The sequence below is a fragment of the Xiphophorus hellerii genome, chromosome 7, assembly GCF_003331165.1.
Source record: "Xiphophorus hellerii strain 12219 chromosome 7, Xiphophorus_hellerii-4.1, whole genome shotgun sequence".
NCBI classification, from domain to species: Eukaryota; Metazoa; Chordata; class Actinopteri; order Cyprinodontiformes; family Poeciliidae; genus Xiphophorus; species Xiphophorus hellerii.
In genome coordinates this window covers 21,139,075-21,161,394 of record NC_045678.1, presented here as the reverse complement: position 1 = coordinate 21,161,394, position 22,320 = coordinate 21,139,075, and the positions used below count along the sequence as shown (strand labels likewise).

General features: G+C 36.2%; 1 protein-coding gene across 2 annotated transcripts in view; it reads right to left on the bottom strand.

Moving 5' to 3' along the window:
* Nucleotides 1–22,320, bottom strand: part of erbb4b (erb-b2 receptor tyrosine kinase 4b) — a 288,387-nt gene that overhangs the window by 112,384 nt on the left and 153,683 nt on the right. For both annotated transcript variants that reach the window (XM_032567977.1, XM_032567976.1), the window contains exon 3: nucleotides 6,211–6,397. In XM_032567977.1, the coding sequence (XP_032423868.1) occupies nucleotides 6,211–6,397 (187 nt within the window). The remainder of the gene's footprint in view (nucleotides 1–6,210; nucleotides 6,398–22,320) is intronic.

The following is a 22,320-nucleotide window of genomic DNA, read 5'->3' as shown; positions in this document are numbered from 1 at the left end:
AAAAAAATTGCCTTCAAAAGTCATTTAATAAATATTACCTGCCTGGGTATAATTACATCTCAGTATGAATAAAGATGTTTACTGAAATGAAAAAAAAAAACATTGTTTACTAATGTTAGATAACATTGGTCTGCAAATGGCACAATTAAATAAAAAAAGAAAAAAACTATATATATATATAAAATCTGATGTTGAGCTATTTTACAAAGCAGAATGGGCAAAAAAGTCAGTCTCTAAATGTGTGAAGCTGTTAGTCATACCAAAAAAGACATGCAAATGTAATTGCTACCATGGGATTGAATGCAAATATACACTCCACTTTTCCTTTGTATTGGTAAAAGATTTAGAAAACCATGTATTTTTTTTCTCTTCAGAATTGTACACTACTGTGTATTGAACTATTCCATAAAATCCAGATGAAATCATTTGAAGTTTATGATTCTAGTGTAAAAGCATACATTTTTTAAGGAAATGTTAAAGGCTTTGTAGTAAAATAAATATGCTTTAACTTTCTCTGGGTTTCAGAAAGTAATGTCAAACAAACAACTAAACTTCTCACACTTGGAAAAAGGGTATTTTATATTTATTATTCTACACACCCCTGTGCACGCAAACACAATCCCTAAACTTTTCCCAGCTTTGCAGTGACTTATATTTCATATTCATGAGGATAACTTAGCTAAGCTTGATTGAAAGGTGCATCAGAGGGAGTCCTATCCCTGCTCAGCCAAAGACCTCCCTCCATCCCACCCAGTTCCTTTAAATCCAGAAAGTCCATTCACAGCGAGCAGAGTGCACCTAAAAAAATCAATAAGTGGAATGCTACAATATTGTACCGACAAATTGATTTCATCCCAAGGCAATTTTTACCCAAGTGGAAATACATGTGGGGTTCAACAACTGAGGGGGCCTTTAGCTGTGCCTTCTCTCGATTACCCTTTTATGGTCTTAATAAGTTTTATCCTCTTTTATGTGTTGCTTATAGATGATATCGATCATTTTACACTTCTCCTGGGAGCTATAGCTGTGGGAGCAATGGACTAATGTGACAGCAACATCAAAGGCCTTGTAATAAATGAGACGTCTAGGCTTCAACTCACTAAGGCATTCACATGAAGGAAGGAGTTTGATCTACTGCAGAGGACTAAGACTTATTTTCTTCCTCAGTCCAATGTTGTGTGATGACAACTGCACACAACTCTAGCACACAAATGATTTGGCTTAATCCCCAAGAGTTCCTCTCCCAGTTTGCTCCATGTATGTAAAAAGCAGTAACAAGGACATGCTAAAACAAGTTTTCTTGTTGTTTTTTGAATCTATGAAGGCTTATGATATTTTTCCAAGATATGAAAAGGTGGAACAAACATTTCAGCATACCTTGTATGACAAGACATTGTCAAATCTAAGTTTTCAGGTTCAGGTTCAGCAATTTATAAAATGTTTTGACTAGGTTAGTGTTTCAGCTTTTGAGCTCTGAGGAGATCCTTTGTAAGTGTACATCTGAATGGAGAAAATTGTTTTTGCTACCATTTCAGGAATATCTGGAACAGTCCAAGCTACAACTAGTTTGTTTTGATGTAATTTATGATCTTGTTTTTGATCTGCAATAAAACAGACAGAACAGGGATATGCTCTTTGGCACAACCCAGTTCAGATGTCTTTTTCACCTACTTTCTATGAAAGTATGAAATTATTAAATTTTGGAAGACGGGTCACACTGAAACCACTCAAATTTGCATGCATTTCACAGCATCAATGAGCCTCACTCCATAGCTCTTACGTGTTAAATCCTTACACCCTGTCACTTCCACAAATCTCTGTTTTTCACCATTGTCTAAGGCAGTGTTTCCCAACCCTGGTCCTCAAAGCACACTGCCCTGCATGTTTTATGTATTTTCTTGCTTCAGTCCAGCTGATTTCAACTGATGACTGTGTTGACTGTGACTGTGATGAGGTGTTTGTTGAACTGCAATCAGTTGAATCAGGCACATTAAAGCACGGAAACCTCTAAAACATGTAGGACAGTGTGCCTTGAGGACCAGGGTTGGGAAACACTGGTCTAAGGAGGGACATGGGTTTTTCCTCCAGCAAAAGACTGATAGAGTACCCCACCGAAACCCCAACTTGTTTACAGCATCTAACCTCTTTACGGAAATGTGGAGTCTGTTTTACTCTTATAGTTTATCCTGAGATTACCATCACAAACTGTGGAAGGTTGTTGTAGCCCAATTCTCTTGTGCTTTTGCCTGTAAGAATAAAAAAATAAGATGAAGGTAACATAATATAACTTTTGATGGCTTTGGGTTAATAGCTGATACATACTAAATTTGGTTAACAACCCATAATCCTATACTTTGTAACAAAGATGGAGGCTACGGTATAAAACTTAGATTTGAGTGTTGACTTGAATTGCCGATTAACTTGCAAAAACTACAATTTCAGATTTTCTCTGTACTCACGCTCCAAATACTTGTGACTCAACATGGTCTCAAGTTGGCTTCAATTCTTTGTCTAATCTAATCAGGGTTGATTGTAACTGGCAAGTGTAGATCATTTGAGTAAATAATTTCTTGTCCTCTCTGTGTTACTGCTGTGCATACAAATGGCTTGATGCCATGGCAACATTACACAAGGCATTCGAGTGTTCTATGTAATGTTTCTAAACAGCAGATGTCAGTAAAAAGAGTTAAAAGTAATTTCCTTTTTTTTCTTTTACTGTAACAGCATTGTTAAAGATGTTAAAGTCATATGCAGATTACAGCTCTAAAAGAAATCTGCATTTGTGTTTAAAGGGGAGATTAAATTGTTAACCAGGTCTCTTTTAGACTGTGGCAAAATTATGGTTAATAACCCCTTCATGGAACATGTAGCTTTAAAAAATGAACATATGGATATCTCTCACAGTCAGTTATATAATCAACATACTTAATTATTCTGAGTTTTTATACTTAAACTTTTAGATGCAGATTTAGGACATAGTTTTCTATTAATCTGGTAAACACTTTGATTTCAAGTAAGGAGCACAAAAATTGTAAATTCTAATGCACTACCTCATAGGGAAGTGGAGAGGTTGCATGTGGAGGTCTTCAGTATGCCAACCACAGTCCTTCAAAACAAAAGCACTTCCTGCTTGATTCATTCAGAAGAGATGTTGCTGTATTAAATTCTGTATAGCAATAATAATTTGAATTCACAGGTCACAACACCTTTGTGTTTTAGTCACCCTAGATGGCATGTATCTGATGTGTGAATATTAATTTTTTATTGATTATCAAGAGGAATTTCATGACTTGACTTGGACCTATATCCAAAGAACTGATACACAACTAGGACTGGGAAAAATGACTCAAAACATCTGTAGACAATACACAGAGCGCACCCAGTCCTTGAAAAAAGTCTATTTCTTTTTTTTTTTACTTGCTTGGATCTGAAAATTGGAAGAAATTGAAAATATTTCAAGTTTAACTCTATGGTCACTTAAAAACCCAGGAAATACACCACTAAATGTGATGTGACTATGATCTGGTAAGGATAGATAAAAGTTAAAATTCTCAATTATGTTAATGAGGGTTTGACACACTCAATGAAATGGCTGCCTTTGAGGAGGAGGAAAATCTTGGCCTTAAACAATTATGTTGTTTTCCCTGTATACCATCTCTTCAGTAGGAGACAGATTGATGAAGTAGAGCAGTTGCAGACCAGTGCTTTTGTACATAACGTCCCCCGCTCTTAATGGCTTAAGGCCATGGATGGCAGATCAAACAGCCTCTTTTCACAGAGTCCAGCCCCGACTCCCAGAACACTGCCTTCAACTTGGCACCCAACTGAAAAAAGCTGGTTTGGCTGCTGTTTGTGACAGACAACTGCTATTCCCTAAAAATGCTGGAAAATGTAAGAAAATATACTGCATTGTGATGTAACACAAAAGCAGATACTGCCTTAGCCTACAAAGCCTGATTAGGCTCTGTTAGGTTTTTCAACTCTGGGGAATCACCGAGAAGAAACAGAGAATGGACAGATTGAGAGAGGATTAAATAATTTAAAAATAAGGTTCAAAAGAGGCTCAAATTGGGTTTGGTGCCATGTCTCAGTCTAAAAATACTAAAATAAACATCCGTTATGATAAAATGTTATTGTAATCTAACTATGATCTGTTTCACTTTGGTTGCTGTTGCCTTTCACATGAAAAGTGGGATTTTTCTCAGTATTCAGTTTCCATGTGAATTGCCATGGAAGTTCAAAAGAATGGTTATTTGGATCAATTTGCAAGCTTCTCTGGAATCATGTGGAAATGAACAGGAATTTACGTGAAATTTGTGAAATTTCAACTGTAAATGAATCACTCCTACCTCCATGTAAATAACTTTGTTATGCCCAAATAATAATTTTGTCTTACAGTCATTTGAGTTACTTGTCAATAGTGATTCCCCCTCAGCTCTTAAATAACCCATTTGTAGATGGGTTATTTGTAGTTAAGGAAAACTTAAGGAAAACTATTTTCCAGAGTGAGTTTTTTTTGTACAGAAGTATTTTAATACTTCATTCTTACAAACTGTTATTTTTTAACTGATTGCTTAAAAGACATAGAAAAAAGTTACTGAAGTAGCAGAAAACAATCCAAATGACAATAGAAACTGCAGATTAGTTACCAGTATAGACAGTAGAAGTGGTTGCAATTCTCTTGAATTTAAATTGGATTCCAGAACAAAAGAATTAAAATTATGTGAAAGCTTCTTATTGTTCATAAGCTGTTAATTTATTTCCCTTTTATAAGCTTTAGTAAGCATTAAATCAAATACATTGAACTAAATAATTTCTATTTGAACATCTTTGCTTGGTGCCACTTAACACAGTTTTCTATTCTGTACATCAACATTTACTTGGAAAGATCTTGAGGTTGAATTTAGCTTCAGAATGAATATATCATACTTTGATCCTGTATAAGGACTTGGGCTCTCTGTGGTACGCCACTCTTAACCCTGAAGTGAAAGAGCTCTTCATGTTGTTTATGAGACAAGAACTTTATTTAATATTGACCTCAAGGTCAGGGCTCCCGAAGAAAACCAAGCTGCACAAAGGTCTGCTGTTCACAAAACAACAGAGCCACCCACACAATAGTGTATTTTCTCAGGCAGTCACATATAATGTCCTATCAACATTAAGTTAAACACCCTAGGGTTGATTGACATGTGGATTGTTAATTATGAAAAATACATGTGTGTGAGCACTTGGTGTAAATGAATTAACAAATTAAGTCCTACTGGTTAGGTTACATGAAGAAACAGCAGATGCAAATGCAGAGGTGCACAATCTGGAAAATTATTTGTGGGTGCCTTGCCTAATAGCACTAGGAAGATTGCTACCAGTATGTTGATGGTTGGATATGTTTCAGTGCACAACAATGCATTAATTAAAGAATTTATTTTAAAAAAAAATCAACAATAAAATAAGTGTACATTGAATTGTTTTTTAATTAATTTTAACCAACTTATACATTTTATCTTTTAGTCCATATGAAGATGTAGTGTCTGACCACACAAGAAGATTTTAGGGTGACCTTGGAAGATATTCTGGACAAGGTCTGAACAAATGGATTCCAGCGCATGAGGAGATGGGCAATACCAGATGCTGAAGAAGAGCTGTGGTGGAAAGTATGCATTTGATAACAGTTTTGTAAGACGCATACATTGAGGAAAACCCAGAGATAGTATGTGTTGACCTCTGCCCTATAAAAGTATTGCTGTCCAGATTACAGCAGGGACTCCTCTCTGATGAGGCCAAGATTTCCTCATGATTCAGTTGTGCTGACTTTGGCTGCAGTTTGTAGTAAAACCTTCACTGTTCAACTGAAGTTTCGCCTGCAGAGCTTTTGTCCACCACAACCGCCCTTTCAAGACTGCCACCGATGAAGTACACCACAAAGATTTAAAGCAAACAAGTAGACAACTGATATACATGGTGTGATCGCCAACTAAGTGGCCATTAATTTGTCAAAACTGTAGTGGTATGAGAATCATCATGTAATGCCACACGTACTGTAAATACACACCATTCTATTTGCAGGCATTACAGCAAAGACCAAAACAATTCTATGCATGATCTGACTGCTTCACTTACCCTTTTTACAACAACAGACCAAAACTATGGAATCCATCATATATTCAAATATATCAAAATTAAATATCCAGCCACATCAATTCAGCCACTTGCCTGTGAGGTTTTTAAGACCCAGCTGTCGAAGGCCAAAGTTTCCATCCCGTCTATAATTCAGAAAGATTGCAAGCGAGTAGCGGTCCTCATAAAGCTTGGTTCCACGAATGATCCTCAAGTTCTCCAAAGGCAGGTAGTCGAACTGGTTCAGAGCCACCAACACGTAGCCAGTCACTTCTCGTATGGACTGTAAACAGAGTTATAGAAGGTTAATGTTAATGGTTTTTTTTAGCATTCTGTGGCAAAAAAGTGCCACTGACACAACCAATTTTTTTTATAGTAAAGACACATGTCAATAATGATGAAAAACTAAAAAACTGGTGATTTTTTGTGCAATATTGACAGTGAATATTTCTGAGGACTACAGAAATCAGAGTTGTGCTGAAATATTTTATTCCTATACCAAAACAAAGTACTGTACAGCAACAAGGTTTGATAATTCTTATTAATTTTAAATAAATGAATGCACAAAACCAGAAAAAATAGAAAAGAAAGGTGCAAACTATTAAACAGTAATGAAAACGAAAAGCCCACATCAGATCCTTGGTAGACCAAGTGTTCAAGGTCACTTTCCACATTTTCAATCATGCCAGGGAGTTGAGTTACAGCATTGAAGGCAGGAGATTTTGCTTCAGGGTTTGTGGCCTCGCTGCAAAACCTGGCTCAGGGTTCAGTGCTCATAACCGGGTCTCGGCCTGGGGTGACTGAGTCACAAGGACAACCATTGCTTCACACTTTAAATGTCATTTAGGGAGGGTATAACGACTGTTGAGACACTGGCAAGGAGCCACCCATTCAGAGTTGCTGTAGCGTGAATCAAAGTGACAGCATGTGTCCTTTTTCTCCCTTCCACCCATCCGTGGTGGCTGTCATTAGTAGACAAGCAGTCAAAAATGTCTTTCCATGCTTGCCCAACTTATTTTGATAATCAACAAGTCTGTATGTGAAGTCCTGCTGCAACTTGCGCATTGAGCTGAAATAAGTAAGAAGGAAATACCTAATAGTTTAGTGACAGTGACTGACAGCTGACAAGTGGTGTGATCATCAGTCACTGGCAAACAAACGACAATCTCAGCTCAGCTGATGGCCATATGCAAAATATGTTTTCAAGTTCAGATTGTATTTGTTTTTTATGTAAGAGAATTTGTATTCTTCTGTGCATGCATTTTATGCTCAATACTTGTCTGTCCATGCAGCTATTGGTTTCAAGTAAAAGAACAAGTTAGATGGCTTATATTATTTAGGATGTGATGAAATAATAATTTTGTTTGTATGCATTCATCACAAATCTACACTCCATGGTCTGTGCTGGTGTGGGTGAAGTTTTGAATGATTTTACATAGGAAGTTAAACCTTGCAGCCAGTCCATTGTTTTATACTGACAGAAATTACACACAGTGATCTGTCATCTGATACAGATATTTTATATAAATACATGCTTATGTCAGATGTGCAAGGAATGATTAACCGGGTGAGCAGATCTCATCAATTTACCAATGGGCAGTCTGATGGCTTCAGATTGAGTAATCTTGGAAATCATCACTTTAATTGCCTATACTATGTATTGAGAAAGATACTGTATGTTGCAAGATTCTATGTGTTAAACATCTAGATTAGTAAAAGTTGTGTTGGACAACTAATGTAAAACTACTTTTTTATATAGAGCTTTTACAGAGCAAGAATGTGCTGCAGTATCAATATAAAAGCTAAGCAGAGGAGCTCAATCTTTTTCTCAGATTATCTGTGTCATATTGGACTATCATGACACGATGACAAGTTTAACAAATACATATACAGTACAGACCAAAAGTTTGGACACAACTGTGCGTCCAAACTTTTGGTCTGTATTCAGTACAGACCAAAAGTTTGGACACACCTTCTCATTGAATTCAATGAGAAAGTGTGTCCAAACTTTTGGTCTGTACTTTATATGGCAAGTATATGTGTATACTTGCCATATACATACATACGGCAAGTGCATGGTTCCTTTTAGATGAAGTTTTACAATATAAGGACCAAGAAAACATTAAATCTTCCTGTAAAAGTGTTGTAGATTAAAATTTATTTAAATTTAGATATTAGGATTGGTTTGGAATTGAAAATTAACTTTGTTCATAAAGATCCCTGGTTATTAGTTTGTGTACCTGTGTTGTAGAACTGTATGTTGAGCTTTTTTCCCCCTTATGTGTAACTATATCCTGGAAATTTGTATGAACACAAGGTGAAAAGCGGTCTTTAGGATATCTTTGTAGTGCAGTGATATACGCAGTTTCATGTGATAACCTTTCATTCCCAATCCAGGTACTCTTTGCTTCTACTTAGAAGCTTGCGCAGAACAGCAGCAACTAAAGTTGGCTGACTGTTTCTAACCATATTCAGAAACTAATAATTACTTCAGGGTCCACATTTCATGGGGGCTTTATACACATTTTTTTTCTTTTTCTGAGACTGTTTATTACAGCACTTGCACTGTTGTCGGTTTGTTATTTTTCAGCTCCCAAATCAATACTTTACCAAGTGCAGTCTTGCAGAGGGAAATAAAACAAAAGAGAAAGAAGATGGCAGATGCACACTTTTTAACCCACACATTATTTGTTTGGTAATAAAATGCATGGGAAAAGAGAAACAACTTGTAGTGATTACCAGCCCTTGTCGAGCTAATGTCTAAATCTGCCTTGTTCATGGCCATTTTTATTAAACACAGATCATCAAGCCCCTCCAGCCTGATGGAGGGACTGATGCAGCCTAAATGCAAAGTATGGCCACTTGAGAAAAACATGCATCTGGATTATAGCAGGCTGAACGACACACGGCTCCAAAGGAATAGAATGGCTATGTATCCCTTAACTTGGTGATAACACAAAAGTTCACATGGTGCGGTACAGGTACCAATATAATAAAATGTTTACTGTGGCCACATTTTTGTATCTTTGTCTTATTTTATCCACAATTTTGTTGTAAATACACTGAATTTGGTGAGATGCTAATTTCAATCTGTATTCCAATGAACGAAACACAACATACAAAAAACAACGTCAATAAAACATAAATAAATCATAAAACAACAAAATAAAAACAATATTAGAATGGATAAACCTATGTTAAGATACTTTTCACAAAGTGATAATGTATTTTAAAAGGTTCACAAAACAATGTTTCATGAACTAGTAACAGAAACAGGAGGCTATTAAAAGTGACTACATATAGCAATTTGTCTTTCCATCAAATTGATTTTCCTTCCTTCTGAACAAATCTGTCCTCACAACAATGCAGCCACCACCATGTTTTAACATGGGGATGGTATATTATACTGATGTGTAGTGTTAGTGTTCTCCCAGATGTAGCCTTTTACATGTTGGCCAGAAAAGGAAATCTTGGTCCCATCTGATTAGAGCATCTATTTCCACATATTTTGGATGTTCCCCGCATGGGTTGTGGCAAACGTCTTATAGCTTTCTTTCAATAATATATTTTTTTCTACTTCTCTGTACGTCATATACACCATGTTTGTAAAAGCTGTCTTGCTGAAAGCTTCCAAAACTTGAACTGCTGCCCATTCAGTTACCATGAACCTATGACCCCTTGTTTGGCCTGACATTTAATTTGATTGCCATGTCTAAGGTAAGTTCTCATGAGAGGTTTAACCAAATTCTGCTTTGAACCACTTAACAACTTTACCCTGACCTATCTGGCCTGTTTCAGGATTCATAAGTATGGTTATTCACTAATATTTTCCGAAAACCTCTAAGGTTTCCACATTAAGTGTCATCTGAATGCACCTTTTTGTAATGGATGTTATTTATGGGGCTAAATACATAAGCATTGTATATACTTTTTTGAGAATTATGTTTGTAAATATATTTAAATCATGGATACCTTTATTTCCACTTCAAAATTATGCATGGCTTTCAGTTGGGCTGTCATATAAAATCTTGATAAAATGCATTAAAATTTGTGATTGTAACATCTCTAACATAAAAGGTTCAAATGGGTTCCTAATTATATAAGGCACTGTAAGAACACAGTAAACTTACAGTCAAAATTTAAAGCAAATTATTTGTCAAAAAAGTTTTGAAAAAAATTAAAACAGGTATCTGAAGTACATAGGAGGACCAGCCAAACAAGAAACAAATTTATACAGAGAAGTTAACATATTGTAAGTAAAATTAAATATGATTATTTAATGGGACCCTTCACTGCTGTCATCCGACTTTACATTAATTCTTAAAGGTCAATGAATAAGTATCTCAGCAACAGTGAACAAAAGAGATGGTGAGAGCCAGATTCAGTAGATTAACAGGGATTTCTCCCTTTTTCAACCCAAGCAGAAGCATTTGTGAGCGGAAGTGTGGCAGCGGAACAAACCCCTCACTTGAGTCACTGAGACGTGCACCGTTTTGAAATTGAGTCCTTCAATCCCTGAGCTCTGAAGGAAGAAGAGAGGAAGGTTTTGAGTAGAATCAGTGAAGGAAGGACAAAGAGTTGGGGAAGAAAGGAACCATGAAGAGCAACAGATTGGCAACAGATGACAGGTTAAGAGTTCGGGTTGTGTTTTACTTAATTTTCAAGACATAATTGATACCATGTTTGAAACGAAAAACAACATAGACAAAAGGTTTGGAGCACATATTATGTTAGAAATGTTGGGGAATGGGCTTGATTAACATTAAAAAAAAAAAAAAAACTTAGACAATGGTATGATTCCTTCTCATTTCCATACATATTGAGGCAAGCGAATGTTCTATGCAGAGATGCAGCCATTGAAGACAAATACACAGTGCTGGTGTACTGGGAGGGCTTAGGGTTTCCTTCACTAAGCTCGCTTCCTCTATTTCCGTATTGCATCAATAAATCCTCTGCCTGAGCTCACTTTCACATCTGTAAGCAGGCACAGAAGCCGGATAAAGTGTCCATAAGTGTAACTAAGAAAATCCCCCTGAGTTCTCTCAGAGATCATCCTCAATGTAAATGACATCCAGATTAAAATATTAAGTCAGTGGCAAATGTAAAATGTTTGAAACCGTGGGCCAGACATTAATTTTCAAAACTTTACAAACAAAATTGGACAGTCCTTTAAATATGTACCCTCTTCAAAAATGCAACTATCCATTCATTCATTCATGGTGCCTGTTTCTCCATTTTAATACTGGGCAAGTTTGGATTTGGGTTCAAATTATCAGTGTTTATTACTTTTTCTTTGTTTCAATAGAAAATATTTGTTTCTTGCAAATTTTCAAGAAAAAAAATCAACTTAAGTGAAATAATGTAATAATGCAATTACAATAATGCAGTGTAATAATGTCTAACAAAACCAACTTCATCAGGAAGTTCCCATTTATAGTATAAATACCTCATTTAGATTTTGTTATGATACTCATCAAATATTGTAAAAACAGGCTTGTAGTTTTGAAGTTCGACAACCAATTATTTAACTGGTTGCTGAACCAATTAAATAACTAGTTCTCCTTAATTTATTATCCCCTTAATAAATTAAGGGGATAAAGGAGATTGTTTGCTTTGGACGCAGGGCAACACGGAGCACACCATAAAGATCTAGAGACCTACAGATGGGACTTAAAGGAAGTATTATGAAAAATCAACTTTTTTGCGATTTATAAGGATAAGCATAATGAATGGATGAGATACATGTAGATGCTTATTTGAGAGTGCTGCTTCATCTATAGTTCCAAAACTTTAAATAGTCCAGATTGGGATCTGAGAAAAACAGCAAATTATTCACATCTTTGCTTCTTCACTTTCAGTCAACAACTGTGCCCTTTGAATTGGGGCACTAGTGTCTTAGAAGATAAAGGTCATCACTCACAACAACTTTGTGCTAATTTGAAGTGGCCTTCCCTATACGGGTACAAATATTTCTAAACCCTGCCAGCAAAATGTCCCTTGTAGCACACCATAGCCACAAGATACCCTAGTTGCAGAGGTCAAAGTTTTACATTTTCCTTGAATGTTTCCCTGATGTTTGCAACATCCTAATATTATAACAGTATATTTCTGCCTTAGGAACTCCTTTTGGCATTTTGGTTAATACAACGACTAAATATATAATCTCTTTTCTAGTTTGACATCCTTGGTTCACTTCTACAGGAAAGTCTTAGAATATCACTTGCAGTTTTGACCTACATATTAAGTGTCTTGACGAGCACAGCAGATGTACGGTTCCACCAGGTGTTTGCTAATTACTGTTGGTGTGTTTCATTGTTTGTGAACACAGTTTAGGTGTTTGAAGCTGATTCTTGTGTTTCTCTGAGTGGTGAGGAGCAACACACAACACTATCTGCATGTCATACTTTGAGCTACTCTGTTACAGATTGGTCACTGCTTTAAGCTGCTGCAGCCTACTACTGCAATGCTGAGAAAAGTTCTGATTTGTGGGGCGTGAGAAACACTGGGAAAAAATATAAAATTTGAAAAGTTTACTGAGAAATAATTCATTTTACCTTTCTGGTTCATTAATATCAGACTAAATTGAAGCAAGCCAGAGGTAAAGGGCAGACTAAAATAAAGATGTTATTTCTTACGGTACTTGTTTGCAAGTTTTAAAAATATATATTGAGAGTCAACAAAGTTTGTAAATATGTGAGACTGCTATGAGTGATCAATTTTCTTTGGGTCAAAAATGTGGAGCTGAAACATAGGTTTGCACCCCACTTTTAAAAATGGGGTAGCAGCTGATCTGCTTGCTCGATTGTTCAGGCAGGCACCTATGTCACTGATCATGTTCATCCCTATATGACTATCATGTTCACATTTCCTATTGTCAACATTCAGTAGGATAATATACCATGTCACAAAACTTAACCCTCTATGGCATGGCGTTGCCCTCAGGCAACAAACCACATAGCTGTACCTCACATTGCTCCTTTATTTTATTTTTTGGGGGGCATGATTTTTGACATATTTTTGTCCAAAAAATAGTTCTTTTATGAATATAGTTTTTGTTTGATTTGTATTTCATTTCTCATAATCAGTGTAGACAATCTTGGTGTTCTAGACCAATGTTACCCTGAGGCAACAAACCCAAATCTGGTTCCAGGAGGTGTCAGAGTCCGATTTTATGATTGACATGTAATTAGGGACCACCAAGCTCCCAAAGAATGCAGGAAAATATTTCTTCCCCACAAAAATAAAAAGTCATGCCATAGAGGGTTAAGTCACCTCAGTCTGGTTTCTTGAACATTAAAATGTATTCATTATATTCAAATGGTGTCCACAGTCATCAAATCAAATAGAGGACATTTGTGATGTGGTGACACAGGTGTTTTACATCACAAAGCAAGATCTGGAAAAAAAATAACAAAATCAAACAACAACAACAAAAAACAAGATAAGACACCAATGTCATGCCCAGTGAAGTGACCAGTAAGCATGAGGAAACTCCACTGCACTCACTGACATTCACACACAGCTAGTGACAATGGCCTCCATGCTATCTTCCACTGCCTATCTTCAGGCAGCTCATTCCTATTCCAGCTCCTGACAGTTTCAGAATTAAACTTAAAAGATCCATAATTGAGACAGACTTTGCCACCAGCAGGAAAACAATGAGGCAGTGTCCATCCCATGCATTGCTGTGAGTAGCAATAATACAAATGGTGATACTAAATCTTTCTTTACTTTTTTCCCACCTCCACTCTATGAACATTACTTAATAAACATAATCAGTGTTAAAATCTCTGCAATTCTAAAATATTTACTAAATTTTCCACAGTATAATCTGTGCTATTTACAACAATATATATATGTTTTGCTTGACTAACATAAATAATAAACCATGAAACTTGCATTTAAAAGTTTTTAATGAAGATTTTGCTTAAAGTTAACCTAATCAGCATGGCTGTAGCAGCTGTTCCAAATGATGACACTCATTATCTACCTTATAAAGAGAGGGGACTTCATTAGATCCAATTAGCTTCACATTTTCTTCTACCTGAACACTGCTCGTAATCTAGACCTGAGTACCTGACATTTGCAGTGGTATACCAAAACAACCCGAGTTTTGTCATTTGTCTTACCTTCAGAAGACGGATAAAGAAGGATACAAAAGGAGAACAGTAAAGTGACACTACTTCCCATGAGAAGAACTTCCAACTCCATCAGAGCACTAGTAATGAGTGGACTCCTATGGGGAATTCTCTAAATTGACTAATTTGTAATTGATTCAGTGCATTAATTACCAGCCTGGTTACGCATGTGTCATGGTTAATATTGGGCCAATCTGACGAGGCTGCGAGTCTTGTCTGCGTTGGGACTGTTCGGGTGAGGCAGCCATTATTTAATTATGCCACACATATATCTGCGGCGAGGCAAGTCTTAATTCGAGAGTAATCACTTCTGCACGTTCCCCTACAATGAACTGATGTGCAGGCAGAGAAAACGGAAGCAGTAGAAGGACCTGGATCAATGTAGCCCATGGTTAGCTCCTTAATCAGGCCTGGGAAACAATTCCCATGGTGTAACATATCCTTCCAATATAAGAACATAGTGCACTGTCTTGAAAGTTTACCATGACACCAAGGGTCTCACTTTACATTGTGCTGGTGATTTATGTCTACATTTTGTGCGTGTTAGAGCTCTTTGTTATATGTCTATGACAAAACAATTAACAAGCAGCAACTTGTTAATGTGTCAAAGTAGTATTAAAATAAATAACAAACAAAAACAAACGTCAACTTCAGTAGTTAACTATTCAGTACACAGTATCCATTAAAATGTAGTTTAATGTCAGTATAAATACAGCCATACGTTAAAAGCGTCACAGACTTGTTAGAAAATATAACTTTTAATTCAGCAACAGCTTGTTTTCAGCCCTGAGCAAAGAGGGAAGATAATAGAGAACTTTCTCTCTCATTTAATTGAACATTTTTCTGCTTTGATCAGCAACAGGCATCTTCTAGCCATTCTTCAAGTGTTTTGACCTTGCACAAAACACTTGGAGAATAAGAAAAACAATGCTTTCCACCCAAAAAGTATCTAGATTTTACTGTGCCCTATTTAAATGTGGCAATATGAACAGCGTCAACAGTAGCAGCTTAAAATTACAGGGTGTTCGTTATGCAGTACATTTGCTAGCTATTTTGACAAATCATAAAGAAACATATGAGAGACATTCTAAAACGTTGTCTCTGACATCTTTAGACAGTAGGCACTTTCACCTAAACTACAACTTTTCTAGACACAAACTGCAAAAATATGAAACCTAAAAAGTGTGGAAAAACATGCTTCCTTCCCAATTATTGTAGCTTTAGGATTAGGACAATATTTTGCTGTGTGCCGTATTTGCCTTTTTAGTTGACTTGGAGTCTCATACCAATAACCCCCTGGGAGTGCTTTGGATTGTCTGCTCAGACCCTCTGTTGCTGGAGGGGAGGTTGTCACACTGTGGCCCGGTTACTTCTGTCCTCCAGCACTACACCACCGAGACTGCTAAGTGCTGCTGTGAGGGAGACTCAACCATCTTAATGGTCCTAAAAGTATTATTAGCTAATAAAGGCTGATAGGTCTCAAGGCCCTATAAATTTTAAAGGACAAAGGAAAATAGACGTTGTGACTGTTTTGGTCTTAGTCTAAGATTTGTGTCCACTGACTTGGACTTTGACAAATTCTGCATGGAAAAAGGTGAGATGTGGTACTGCAGAAGACATCAAAGCTTGGCAATGAATGTCGAGCTTTGATGTCAAAGTTGTATTGACTAAAATAATCAAAAAGCAAATTCTTTACTGCTAATTAAGTTGAAAATGGAAACTCACATTATTAGTTTTATTTCTGTTCATGTTAAAACCCAAATTTTAGATTTTACAAAAATAGGAATATTACCTAAAACCAATTAAAAACAGATTTTGATGACCAAAGTATTGGCCTGACGTGGGAGAAGAACCGTACTGTGCCATCTATGCATGCGATACTTGGTCGCTTGTTTTTGAGACTACTTTACAGATTGGGCAGTGATATAGCCAGTCAAGCACTGAGCAAACACTGTGATTAAATCAGGTATGAGTAGTCCAGTCTTTGTAGACATGTGCAAAGTTCTGCAGGAAACTGACATGTTTCCAGAAAGCTGAAAAAAGAAGTGCTCTAAAATTTTCTTGTAGACAACTGCACTGACTTTTGTGTACAGATAACATAAATCCCCAAACCATCATTGTGGTATCTTCATCTTGTACAGTGGTGGAGAAAGTACTCAAAAAATGTACTTAAGTAAAAGTACAAATCACAGACAAAAATGTATTCTAGTAAAAGTACACATTACAAATAAAAAAGTACTGGCTTTTAAAAATACTTAAGTATTAAAAGTAGAAGTACTTGCTGAATGCATTACCTTCTCGCTAATACAATACCATTAAGTGTACCTATCGTATTTAATTTTAATGCATCAGAAATGTACCATTTTAATGAACCATGCCATAGATAAAGCATGCTTTTATTGTGTTTACTCTCTGTAACAGTGTAGATTTAGATATGTGATTCTATGCATCATTATTTCAGGGATAGAACATTCTTGTCTCCTGTCCTAACATAGCATGAACTTCACTTTTTTGCCACTAGTGGGATTTATTTTGAAAGAAATCTAACAAAAAGGTAATGGAAAAAAGGTGGATGGGGGAGGATATGCAACCAAGGAGCCATGTAGCAGTGTTGTAGTCAAGACCACCTAACCCGTGACCAAGTTAAGACCAAGACCAGAGCCCCGCGCTACATGACACAATAAAATTAAGTGCACCTATCAAAATAAACAACGCTCAACTATGAACACTGTCCAAGGCGCAACAAGCAAGAAGTAACCAAGCAGAAGGAGCACCGTGACTGTTCTCACCCTCCCCGCAACTGCAATGTCTGCCACCATGACAGGTGACTAAAACAACCAAAGAGCAGTGAGCATGCTCTGCGTTCTTACGTTCTTGTTTTGTTTATTTGCCAATTAAATAAATCTATATATTTTTTTTAATTCAATGAAATAATAATAGCGACTGCAGTGTATGCAGAGCATCACAAGAACAAAGAATGGCTCTCAGTGAAGCTTCAGTCCTATAGGACTTAGTAACGATCCGTCCAGAAGAATTGGATTGTTCATGAATGTTATATCATTATATAGCAGATGCGACACCTCAGTCAACACCTCCACACAATAATTCAGCGCATGAGTGACAACTTTTTTTCATTGCAGATGCAACATATGTCTCCCTGTACAGCTAGGTTTGCTAACATCACATCCACATAGCTTATCTTTCTTTAAGCTTCCTTTCCAAGTGATGCTAAAAGTTGGACGAAGTCTCCACTGTTTGTGAAAGCGAAGCGCTGCTGATTTTACATGTCACCAAATCTTATGATTTATGTAGCGGAATTCTATTACTGACGATTAGACAGACATCTTCTGCCCCTCAGAAGAAACCACTGCGCATGTCTTGGAGCTCCCCGTGCAAGTGAATGGAGGAGGCGATGGGTAACAACAGACACACCTAAGTGACGTTATTGCTTGGATTTTACAGCGCCTTGTTAAGTCCCTGAACTTCACATTTTAACGAAAAGAAAAGCGCAATGCGACTTGGATGTAAGGAGTAACGCGACGGCTTTGTAGAAATGTAGTGAAGTAGAAAGTACAGATACTCATTGTAAAATGTAGTGGAGTAAAAGTCGAAAGTATCGATTATTACATCTACTTAAGTAAAGTACAGATACACGAAAATTGTACTTAAGTACAGTAACAAAGTACTTGTACTTCGTTACTTCCCACCACTGATCCTGTACCTAAATCAACTTTGAGTCTGACTCTCCTTTTATTTACCAAACTTTACTTTCAAACTTTTTCTCTTTGGCCCAGGTAAGAAACTTCTAATTGAAGCACCAATTCCAGTCTTATTTCACACCTTGCTCAACTCCCCAAATCTCTTAAATGTGCTTTAATCCACATTCTTGTTAAGGCTGGGGTTATCCCTGTTACACGTGTACCGTTTTCTAACAGTCTTGCCGTCTTTCCCATTACTGTGTGGGTCACAACATGGTGATAGTATAACCTGTCTGTATTAAAACGCCTTTCTGAGAAACTGAATTACATGCATGATCAACAAAATTACACTGAAACAAACATCTAAAATATCTTGGTATGTATAATGACTCTATAAATTAGTTATATCATTTGAAATTATTCTAATTTCTTGAGAGGTTCTGAATTGTAAAACATGGCCCACTATCTTATTCACTCAAGACTGTATGCCTGAGCCATGGTATTTCACAGTGAGTCATTTACAATATGTCTGTTGTTATGGGTGAGCAACACTTTATATAAATCATCAGTATAATATGTAAATTAAATAAAAACATCATCATAAAATAAAAACACCTTCATGATTGGGTTGAAAATGAAAAGGTTGTAAAAACAATACATCTGCCCAAGATGGATGTAAAAATGCCCACCTTATATCTTCTCTTGTCTTGTCTAAGGTAAGTGATGACCCAGTGAAATGAAAAAGTGTTGGAGAGAAGAAGAAATAGGTGATGTAGCTTCCTGTTCTGACCACAGAGGAAATCTCTGAAATTGAAGATAAAGGTCTTGCTGTCTCCACAGGGAACCAAGAAATCAGTTCTCTGACCCACTTGGCTCTGCACATGCTCTCTCTTCCACACCCCCACACACTTACACACACACAGAGGCACCAAGTGGCTGCAAAGTCCAAGGGGACTTATTTGGCAGCAAGACCCAGTTGAAGATTTAAGAATTAAACAAACCCAGAAAACAATCATGTTTAATTAAGATGGTATTCTAAAGTGTTCCGGAGGAATTAGAACGGAACACTTTGACCTAATGTGATTTTTTTGCATATTGCTTTGAGATCATGCTCAGCAATAAACACAAAACGGAATACTTTATTTTAGTTTAGAGAAAAAGGACACATCCATAAAATACCATTATGATGGATGTGAGTAACTCCCCTTTCTCTTTGGCGTCAATAAACAATGAAACCTTTTACAAGTTCTTTGTAAAGCTCTTTCAAACACTAAAAGTCTAGCGTAGATGGATTACACTGCCTTACAAAACCATGTATTCACAAGAAATAGTATATTTTTAAATTAATTGTAACAATATCATGGTCTTGCCTCTTTCTTGTTCAGTAAGAACTGTTCCAATCCATCATCCAGAAATGGAAAGAGTATCTCACAACTGAAAACCTATGAAACTGAAAGTGACAGGGGAGCATTAAACAGAGAAGGATTAATGATGTTGAAAGAAAACCTTTAGGGTCCCCATGTTTACAGCAAATCATTTAGGGGCCATAGCAAACAATTAGAAGATGGTGCTGAAAACAAATGAGATCAAAATACTATAATTCTTTTTGCCTATATGTACAATAAGAGGGAATGGGTGGAGCAACACCCCAGACAATATTGATCACACCATCTAAACAGTGAAATATTGTGGTGATAGGACCATACTGTGAGTATGTTCCAAAGTTCCACAGTGGGCCTAGGAACGTAGGAAAACTTTTGATGAGATTAAATAGAATAAAGAAATTTTCTAAGTCAGAAAAGGTTGCCACTTCTCGTCCAAGTATAGTCTAAATGAGTCAGAGTTTTGATGAGGAGGCTCTTTGTACATCCCATGATGTAGAGGCATTCATGTTTATGCTTATTGCTGTTGCAGTATCAACCATACTTACAGATTATTATTAACATATATCAAACTCTGCGTTTTTTCAAGTATTTTTTTCAAAAGTATTTTTCAGTCAGCTTTGCTGTCATTTTGGTCTTTCATTACCACAACTCATTTGCCTAACCTTTTTTGGGCAAAGGGGAGACAGCCCTTTTACTGTCAATGTTAAAGAAAGAGACAAAAAAGTCAGAGCAATTTTGGGTTCCAAGCTAGTTGTGCACTGGGCTAGACAAAAGCCTGTGTAATTACAGTACTAGTCACTTGTCCATTAGTGATAAAGACTTAGTCTCTCACATGGGTGGAGCTGGCACTGTCAGTGCATTTATTTCATGGTAAAAGCTGCAATTATACCAAAAGATACTCTGTATAAGTGTGTGGGCTTTATGTTTCTTTTTCATTCATGGTTATATACATTCTCTTCTCTTACAATCTTTCTTCTGTTCCTTTATCTGCACTTTGTCACTTTTCTACATGGGGATATTATCTGAATATAACAGTGTCATCAACTCAATGAGCAATTAAGGTATTCTCTCATCTATTTAGAGGGATAATAAGACTCATTGTGGGCAGAACAGGAACTAACACCTGCACATGCACACCCACAGAGGAGCACATACATTTTCATCAGCTTTTATTGGCTTCTTCTGTTTCCTCAGAAAACAGCAGTAACTTTGAAAGTGGTAAGAATAAGAAAGTTTGTTTTTGCAGAGGATAGACCTCGATTGGCCATCTGTACCCTATCACAGGATTAAACTTAAATGAAAACAATATAAATCTGGGATATTTGATCTATCCTTACGTTAAGTATAGATAAAAAAATACCAGCTGTTTTTCCACCTCTCTTCGTTTACAATACATTAACACCGTTGTAAAATACAGGAATACGTATTTGTATATATTGGGAAGAGCTCATAGCAGAGCTCAGAAAACATCGTTAGACGTAGCTGCCAAATTAATTCTCAGTATTTAACATGGCTTTTATCAGTTCAACTCATTTCTTGCATACACTCCTAATCAAAATCCTAAGAAATTAAAATATTTGCATTTCATGCAGGTGGTCCATAACCAACCTATAGGCAGAGTTTCAAAACACAAAAAGGAAAAACAAGAAACAAGAACAGACAAGAAGTTATTGAAAAGTGCATTCAAACTTAAACAGGCTGTTCATAACCTGATCAAAAGTTTAGGACCGTAGGCCTAAAAAGTAAAAATCTGAACATTAATCTGACTTTCACCTCACATGGTGATAGAGATGCACATTTTTATGAGCTTGAGGTGGTAAAGGCAAACATGATTTGAATTTATTTGAACATGGCACGATTAAGGTGCACGACTAAGGCATGTTGCATTGCTTGGGAATGACTTTGTTCTTGGGATTGGTTGCAATACAGAAGTCATTGTAAATATCTTAAAAGGAAAAAATCTTAATTGGTAGAGGCAAAATACCTTTGCTGGTGCTAAGACGAAGGATCCAAAGGGACGCCCATGACAAGAAAGGATGATCCTTAGCTCAACTGAATGCCCTTGCTAACACTTCTCTAGCTCAAAATCCATATCATGTCTTTAGGGTCAGGGTCCCTTTGTCAGGGCTTAAAGAAGAAACAAAACCCACAAAACTCTCCTTACCCTCCTAAATTTTTAGTTTCTCTTTTTTATTTTACCCAATGAAGACATATACATGGCAAAGTTAAATAATGTTCTAAGAATAAAACTAAACTTAACTGGATTACAGAAAGTAATTCTCTCAACACAATATATCAAATATACATTTTTTATTTAAAAATCAACAATTGCATTTTATTAAGTGACCATATTGCTTTTGTTATTTGTTGATAAGGTACAGTTATAAAACATTTGGTCTGTGTTGCTGCATTAATGGTTAAACACACATACAACTTGAGTCAGGGGTCAAAATGTATTGAGATAAGTGATAATTATTTGATGAAAAGTAAAATTGTAACCTTTTAATCTGGTTATTCAGTTGGTATGAAATCTTTTTTTTTTGGCATGCACGACCAGAATTGTCAAAATCAAATCAAAATTTGAAGTTGACCAATTTACCATTTCTTATTTTAAACTCTATTAAAGTGTTAATTAAAATAAGAAATGTATTGATAGTGGTTTGCTCATTGATTTTAATCATCTCTTTCATTTAGTGTTATTATTAGACAATTTAAAAATAAAATTACAGTTCAGAGTGAAAAACATAAAATGATCTTAATGGCACAACAACGTAAGGTTTACTGTTAACTAAACTTTAGAGTATATTGGTGTATGTAAAATTATAAACGATGAAGGAAGAAAAACATTTTGCTTGTAAAGGGCTACTGATCAATGTATTCTTGTTTGCAAGAGAGAACGAGAAAGAGAGGTACTTTACCTTTTATTTCAAAATAACTTTTCTGATTGTAATCATTAGGAAGGATGCTCAAGAAACGTATGTTCAT